General features: G+C 55.1%; 1 protein-coding gene across 1 annotated transcript; it reads right to left on the bottom strand.

Annotated features, from left to right (window-relative positions):
- Positions 1-4,496: 4,496 nt before the first annotated feature.
- Positions 4,497-4,910, bottom strand: LOC122915090 (histone H3.1). The gene has a single exon (XM_044261619.1). It carries the CDS (start codon positions 4,905-4,907, stop codon positions 4,497-4,499), a length of 411 nt encoding a protein of 136 aa, XP_044117554.1. The 5' UTR covers positions 4,908-4,910.
- Between the last annotated feature and the right edge of the window lie 3,832 nt (positions 4,911-8,742).

Raw genomic sequence — 8,742 nt, 5'->3', positions numbered from 1 at the left:
TGTGAAGTGTAAGGACAGCATATCAGTCAGGTCAGACTAGGTAACAAAGACCACAGCCGGGTCCTGAGGTCTGGACTCTGAACATGGGGGTCTCTCGGTCCTGGGGTTCTGGATGCTGAGCCCCAGGGTCTCCCCGTCCTAGGGCCTGGACACTGAGCCTAGGGATCTCCTGGTCCTAGGGGCCTGGATGCTGAGCCCCGAGCATTTCCTGGGGGCCTGGAGCCCGAGCTCCAGCCGTGGCCCTTTCCTCCTGAGGCTCCACTCCCAGCATGCAGACGGGCTTGCTATGCGTGATATGCTTCTGTGTATTTCCCTTACTTTCAGTTCTCGGCTTTGCATCTGATACTTCTGATGCCCAAATGCATGTGGGGGAGGGGCACTTCCCCCCCCAGGCAAGTCTGTGGTAGCAGCTGGGGGTCCCAAGTGTGACTCAGCTCTGACCCCGTCGACGTGGACACAGCATCAGATGCCACCGGATCACAGTTCAGGCCCATACACCACCGCACTATAGACCCTAACTGCAAGTGCGCTCCGGCCCCCACCACAGGCCCTAGGTCCCCAGGGTGGGTTCCTTTCATGTGCTGAGCGGCTCACAGAGCTCAGGGAAGCTTGTCACTTGCTTGATGACCAGCTTCCTACAAAGACATGAAAGGCTATGAATCAGCAGCTGGATAAAGACACAGTGGGATCTGGGAGGGTCCAGCCTGCAGGGCCTTTGTCCCCACAGAGCCAGGGGAACTCCCCCCTACGTTTGCATGCATTCTTGCTGAGCCCAGGGCAGGGTTCTGCCATGGTCAGGGGTTTTCCAAACTCCCCTTACCTGCACACACTCCAGGGTGGGGGGCAGGGCTTGTTGTAAATAATGAACGTCACCTTTATCAGCCTCATCACCTAGAAACTTCCAAAGGTTTGAGACCCAATGTTTATTTCTTATGACCAGCCGCCATATCACACCTGTCTTCTCCCCACATCCTTACATGACCGTCTCTCTGTGCATGTCTGCGTCCTAACCTCCTTTTCTTACAAGGACGTCGGTCCTATGGAATTAGGAATTACTGTCGTGGCCTCATTTCCTCCTGCGACCACTACAAAGGCCCTGTCTCCAAATACGGTCTCATTCTGAGATCCTGGGAGTTGGGGTGCAGCACCGTACTATTGTCGGGTTTGGGGCAGACACCATTTGGCCCACCTCAGAGGGTGGACACACTGAGCATCCGTCCCCTTCATTGGACTGTCTGATGTGACTTTTGGAAAATCCTCTGGGCCAGGTGCTGACATTCTGATGTCTAGGGGCTCTCATGGTGCAACTCAGGCCAGGTACATAAACCTGGGCCCCAGACTAGGGGAAGAAGCCAGCATCTCCTGTGAAGACCGCGGGACGGGCTCTGTGGGATGTCTGGAGATGATAGGCATTTACCAGGCCTCATCTGTTGGTTGAAACCTCCAGCCCTGGGAACACTCAGGTGCAATCTGGAACTGGCACCTGGATTCAGAGGGCAGGGAGAGACCCCAGTGACGGCTTGGCAGATGGCGTGGTGGTAAGCCAAGGGAACGGACAACCAGGCTTGAGGCAACCAGAGCCCTAGATCCCCACACCTGTCCGCCCAACCTGCAAGCTTGTAACGAGGCCGTAACTGGGCTCGGTCACGTACCCCACGCAGGTGTTCTCAACAGCTCCTCACCATCTCCAGGATCTGTCCTTGGAGGAGCCCCGGGTGCAGGAAAAGCAGACGGGACCCATGGAACCCAGGGTGGGGGTGAGAAGCCTTTGAGTGCAGGGTCCAGCTCTCAGGTCAGTGGGTGGTCACATCTTTTTTTTTTTTTTCATAGATGTATTTATTTGACAGAGCGAGAGAGATCACAAGTAGGCAGAGAGGAAGGGAAGCAGGCTCCCTGCTGAGCAGACAGCCTGATGCGCGGCTCAACCCCAGGACCCTGAGATCATGACCAGAGCCGAAAGCAGAGGCTTAACCTACTGGGCCACCCAGGCATCCCAGTGGTCACGTCTTCTTGATGTCATTCCCCAACATTGTCCCTTGAGAAGGAAGAAGGCTAGGAGGAGGGTCCCCTGACTCCTGACTCCCCAGTTGGGAAGCCCTAGTCACAGTGCAGCCCCAGTTCCTTATATCCCACATCCTCCAAAGGACCTCCTCGAATGCACCTGCTGCACCCTCCCCTCCATGACAGCCTGTTGGGGGGCTCTGAGCCAGGACTCGTCCCCTCCGGGGATTGCTGGAGTCCCCTTGGCCCATTCTGTCCTTTCGGTGCGGCATGCTACGTTTTTTGGAATGCCCATGACATTTCAGGCACGGAGGATCCCTCTTGTAGCCCTGCTCCCCCCAGACTGCATCTTCCAGCCCATGAGTGTAATTAGAAACACAGAGGATTTGCTTTGTTGAACAGTAACTGCACACATCGGGATCTAGTGTGCAGAAGGCTGGGGACTAAGAAGGGGCATCCCTGGTCCGCAAGATTCTTCTGAACCACGGCGCACCCCTTCCTGCCCCCTCCTGACTGTCACCCGCTCCCTGGACTGGAGCCTGGCTTGGCCCGTGCATTCGGCCATGTATGTGTTCACCTGTCATGGGCGTCTGTCTGAGCAGCTGCTCTGAGCCCCAGCCGGCGATCAGGTGCTGGCTTGCCTGCCTTCAGTCCTCTCCTAGACATTCCACACTCGGCTGTCCCCACGTGCACATGCACATGAGGCCTGAAGGCGTGGACTTGGGGCGAACAGGTACAGACTGCATGTTTAGTATGCCCACATGCTTGGGACGGGCAGACAGATCGTAGCTGTCATGGTTTTACATGTTTACAAAGCTAATCAAATCTTCCCTGGGGCCTCGAGGTTGGTGCTCACGACAGATGCCTGAAAGCTGGGACTTAAAAAAAGGACATCCATGACCCCGCGCTGTACTTCCGATGGCAGCACTCCCTTTTCTGTCCTGCGGTGTTTGCTGCGGGATCCTGGCTACACCACACCGGAGGGCACTCCCAGCACTTCCGGCTATGGGGCTGCCCCCTTTCAGCGCTGTTCCTGTGGTTTCACTGTGCACCGCCAAGTTGGGAGGGTGCTGGAAGGTTCTCTAGAGAGCAAGGCTGAGCCCCCTCAGTCCCCCCCTTCTGAGGATGCTGGGCTGATGTGTCCCCACTGGCAGGGGTTCTGCCCAGATCTCTGGAGGGTGTCTGTGAGCAGAGGATTCTCAGGAGGCCCCAGCGGGGACATAGCCATGTTTCGACACCTGTCGGAAAGGCTTCCATGACCATCCGTTTCCGTGACCCTGAGCGACTTTGGTTACTTTCTTCCTTGGTCCTCAGTTCTTTGCTTCTGCTACCTCCTGTCTCGGGTCCTTGGACGGGACATGCAATGGACACAAAGAACAGAGGACCTGGATCTGCCCCTCCCTGGCATGGTCTGCTAAGGGAAGGTTCTTCATCACCGCCGAGCCCATCCTGCCAGGCATAAGCCATCTGCACGGTTTCCCCAAATGCAGCCAGTTAGCCAACCTCCTTCAGCTCCAAGGCCATTGAGCAGGAAGTGGGGAAGGACACAGAGATCTCACTCTCTGCACTGGGCAAAGCTTTCCTGAGGACTTCAGGAGGTGTGGAAAAGGCACAACGGCCAGACATGGACTGACTGAACTGGAGCCGAGTGCTGAGGGGTAGCACAGATTTCCAGGCCAGAGCATGGGCTGTCCCTGAAACACGGCTCATGGCGGGACACATGTCCATCCAGGCCCTCACTCCACTGGGAGTACCTTGCAAGGACAGACCCATGGACTTCAGGTCACCGTACCCACCAGTTAGGTCTTACCAGCTTAATGCTTTGAGACCATGCCTGCAAAAAGTTCTCCGTCCTTAACCTCCCAGCCATGCTGAGGTGATCAGTCCCACTCCCTCTCCCACCCTGTGGTCATGTCCAGCTCACCACTCCGGTTGTGGGGTTCCCCCCACCATCCCAGTTGTAGGATTTCCCAACCACCCCGGTTGTAGGCCTTCCCCATCACCCCAGTTCCAGGGTTTCCTGGAAGCCCTAGCTTTCTCCCCACCATCGCAGTTATAGGGTTCCTCCCCACCACCCCAACTGCAGGTTTTCCCTACTCCCCACTGCAGGGATCGCCCCCCCACCCCCACTGAAAGGCTTCCCAGTATCCCAGTCTTAGGGGCCCCCCCATTACAGCCCGAAGGATTAACCCACCCACCCACCCACACACTTGTAGTGTTTCCTCCAAGTGGAAATCCTGCCGCTCACCTTGCAGGGTTGGGAGGTTGGTTCACATAATGTTGGCAGCCACAGACCCTCCCAAGGGTGGGGGCTTCAGTGGGTTCTCCGCAGGGAATCCTAGTTACTGCAACCCACTAAGTGGATGCGGAGACAACATGGAGTAGTCGGGAGTCACCCCGGGTTGGCACAGCACCCTTTGTGGCCAGGTGGTGGCTCTGAAAAGAGCCTTTGGGGTGAGCACTAGTGCTCTGGCGGAGCAGCCTGCGCGTGGGCCTTAGGCGCGCTCCCCGCGGATGCGGCGCGCCAGCTGGATGTCCTTGGGCATGATGGTGACCCGCTTGGCGTGGATGGCGCACAGGTTGGTGTCCTCGAAGAGCCCCACCAGATAGGCCTCACACGCCTCCTGCAGTGCCGTGACGGCCGAGCTCTGGAAGCGCAGGTCAGTCTTGAAATCCTGCGCGATTTCACGCACCAGCCGCTGGAACGGCAGCTTGCGGATCAGCAGCTCGGTGGACTTCTGGTACCGCCGGATCTCACGCAGAGCCACCGTGCCAGGCCGGTAGCGGTGCGGCTTCTTCACGCCGCCTGTTGCCGGCGCGCTCTTCCGGGCCACTTTCGTGGCCAGCTGCTTGCGTGGTGCCTTGCCGCCTGTGGACTTGCGCGCCGTCTGCTTCGTGCGGGCCATGGGTACGGTGCCGCTGAAGGAACTGCCGCCACTGCCACTTCCACTGCCGCTTGCTTACAGGGGATATTCGGAGCAGCGCCCGCTTTTATAGAGGCTGAGGCCTTCCCATTGGCTGGCGGCTGGGTGGCGCGATGGCAGGCTGCGCTCTAATTGGCCCGCAGCGCGCGCCACTCGGCACCCCCCCCCCGCCCCTTAACTGCGCAGGTGCGGGCGTGACAGCCAGTCAGTTGGGTGGGGCGCACAGGCATTGGAATGCGCTGGTTCCCGCGCTGGCCGGCTGGGGGTCAGGGTCAGGGTTGGGTCACCGGGCTGTAGGGTCAGGGTCCAGCGGGTCAGGGTTGGGTCATCTTGTGGGGGGCGGTGCGTCTCCCCACACAGCTCCCTCCTTTCCCCCTCAGCATTCCCCTGGCTCCCCAATGCTCCAGGGTGGGAAGAACCTTCTAGAAGGCAGCATTCTGCGCTCGGCCTGTCTGTGGTGCCAGTGTTGAGTTCTCGCAGCCAGCGGTGAAAGGCTCAGGATGAGGCCAGGCACAGACCCTCCGCCTCCACGTTCTTCCCTCATGGGTGACCAGCGAGCTGCCGGTCCCCATAGCAAGACCCCTACCCGGACTACGCCGAGCGACTGGGCATCCTGCCCGAGCTCTGGCTGCTCCTGGGCACTGACGCCCCCACCCCATCCCACCCCCGTCCCCCTGCAGCACTCAGGGCTTCTCCTCGTCTGCTCCCTCTTCCCTGTGAGAGAAGCTCCCTTGTTGCCTGACCCTTTAGGTGCTTGCAGACCCCAAGTTTACTGCCCTTGGCTGAACCACATGTGCCACCCCAGAAGGCCAAGGTCCACGAGAGGGTTATTTTGAGCTGAAGGCACTTGGAACATGGCAGATGCAAGGGGACAGCTCAAAGCTCTCTTTCTCTTCCTGAAAACAGAGCTAAAAGTTCCACGGAAAAGGGGAGGGGTCTACAGTGGAGAAGAGAAGCGTTTTATCCTCACGGAAGGGACGTGGAGACCCACAAGGACTGTGCATACCGAGACCTTGTTGGTAGAACTCTTGTCTTCTGCCATATCCCAGGGTGTATTAACTGCTTTTCTGCAATTGCCCTTCTTTGTCCAACCTAGCATGAAAGCATGCAGTTGTGGCCCCTTCTGTGTGTCTTCATTTCCTATGAAGGTTCTTCTGTCACAAGAGAACGCAAATGCTTGGGGCACCCTGGTGGCTTGGTTGGTTAAGCCTCAGACTCTTGATTTTGGCTCAGGTCACAGCCTCGGGGGTCACAGGTTGGAGCCCCACGTGGGACTCCACCCTCAGCCTGGGGTCTGCTTGAGATTCTCCATCTAACTCTGTCCTCCCCAGATCCCACACTTGCTCCCTCTCTAAAATAAATAAAATCTTAAAGAAATAAATGCTTTTCTCTTGTTGGAGAAGAGTCCTTAGTGAGATCTAAGATGAGTAGAGGAAAGAAAGCTCCTGCCCTGTTGCAATAGTCTTCTCCCCTCCCTTCTAATAGTCCTTTCCAACAACAGTCTCTCCGTCCTGCATCCGGCCTTTTTAGTTGGTCATGATGGTCGCCAGAAGCTCTGCTGCTGTCCCCGAGTCAGGTCAGGTTGGCGCTGGGGAGAAGAAAGGAGAGACCGACCCGGGTTGCCTGGTGTATAGGGTGTGGGTCTGATGCAGGCTGACTAGGACTCCCCTGTGAATCTTTCCAGTGTGATCGCTCATTCAGCACAGGCAGACCCCAGATTGCTGAGTGTCCCAAGTGCGCCAGGTGACGATGGTGGGTGGATCAGGGATTTCTGGCCCCGGAGCCCCCCGAAGCAGTCCCGTGGGGCTCAGCTAAGGCTTCACAGCTGGGGGCTTGCTTTTCAGACCACAAGAGCTTCGTTCTGTTACCAGATTTCTGCTTCTCGATTCTCAGGGGACTCGAGTCCACTCCCTGGACATAAGGTAGGATGTCACCTGGTTTCATGTGTCTGAGTGAACCAACACAGAAAACAAGGAATTGGGGGCTTCCTATTGTGTACCCGCCCCAACCCCAATTTGAAACCGTGATCTGTACTTTGTGTATGTGGGGATGCCAATTGAGCAACCCCCCCCTTTTTTTAATTTTTAAAGATTTTATTTTAGAAAATGTGAGGGGGCAGAGGAAGAGACCAAATCCCAAGCAGACACCACACTGAGCACACAGCCCAATGTGTGGCTCAACCTCATGACCCTGAGATTATGACCTGGACTGAAACCAAGAGTTGGATGCTTAACTAACAGAGGCTCCCAGGTGCATCAGCCTTTTTTCTTTTTTCTTTTTTTTAATTAGAAAAAGAAAGAAAGGGGAAAGTTTTGTTGCCTCCCAAGTTGGGATAGCTGCCCGATACACAGGGCTCCAGGGAAGGGACACTGGGTGGAGGTTTCTATGTGATTTCTACCTAGAGTTCCAAGTCATCTTGGAGAACATTCCAGAAAATCAGACTCTATCTTCTTAGTATTGTGCAAGGCTGTACGATTTAAATCTTATGGTAACTAGGGAGCTTTTCTGTTTTTCTCTGTGTTTGGAATGCTTCTTTTTTGTTATATGTGTTTTTAACGATGCAGGCACACAGAAAGAGAGCTCATGCTTGGAGTCATTTTGACCTTGGCCGACATATAGCTCCCCTGGGAGCCAGAAGCAAGACCCACACTCTTAAGAAGCTGAAAGTTTCTTTATCACAGTAAAACCTCTGTGTAATTAGTTCAGTTGACACTTTTCATGACCTCAGGAACTGAGCTCTCTGTGGTTCCTACTCCCTCAGAGATGCCAAGGCCGAGGGGAAAATCGCCCCCCAAGAACACAACTCTCCCCAAGGTCATCTCTCCAGAGACAGCCTTGGACCCAAACATTCCCCCTGAAGTTTTGGCTTGTCTAGGACACATGCATTGTATGGGTCAGGCTGTGTGTGCTCTGTGCATACATTTGGTTCCAATCACCGTGATGAGGAGAACAAAGGCCAGAGAAAGGCCACTACAAGGAAATCCCCTTATAGCTTGCAGCCCGGTGGTAAATCCTGGAGGTGTGCTGAGCATTGCATACTTCTCTCAAGGAACTCGCGCGTGCCTTAATGTTGACGTTTGATTTCAGACTAGAAACAACCTCTTCTTGACAATGACCAGACCTCTGGGGGCCTGTTGACCTCATTCTCATCCTGCAGAGCTTCCTTAGAAACTGAGCTTATCTCTATCCTCCCTCCACAAACTGCAAAGTCTGTCACGGATCCATCCTGCGTTAGAGGGAAGCCCTCCCTCATCTAGATGGTTCTTTCCTTGCTCTCACCATTTATGGTGTTTGCCTGTGCAACTCGGGAAATACAGCATTATGTGAAGTGTGGCGTTGTAGGTCCTTGGTAACTTTTTCCTTTTTAGAAGGTGGTGTTTTCTGTTTTGGTGAATAGGTGGCAAGAATTTCATTCTTGTTTTTTTTTTTTCCCAATTTATTTATTTTCAGAAAAACATTATTCATTATTTTTTCACCACACCCAGTGCTCCATGCAAGCCGTGCCCTCTATAATACCCACCACCTGGTACCCCAACCTCCCACCCCCCCACCACTTCAAACCCCTCAGATTGTTTTTCAGAGTCCATAGTCTCTCATGGTTCACCTCCCCTTCCAATTTACCCAAAAGCACATACTCTCCCCAATGTCCATAACCCTACCCTCCTTCTCCCAACCCCCCTCCCCCCAGCAACCCACAGTTTGTTTCGTGAGATTAAGAGTCACTTATGGTTTGTCTCCCTCCCTATCCCATCTTGTTTCATGGATTCTTCTCCTACCCACTTAAGCCCCCATGTTGCATCACCACTTCCTCATATCA

The sequence above is a fragment of the Neovison vison genome, chromosome 1, assembly GCF_020171115.1.
Source record: "Neovison vison isolate M4711 chromosome 1, ASM_NN_V1, whole genome shotgun sequence".
Taxonomy (NCBI): domain Eukaryota; kingdom Metazoa; phylum Chordata; class Mammalia; order Carnivora; family Mustelidae; genus Neogale; species Neogale vison.
This window is presented reverse-complemented; position numbering and strand designations above follow the sequence as displayed.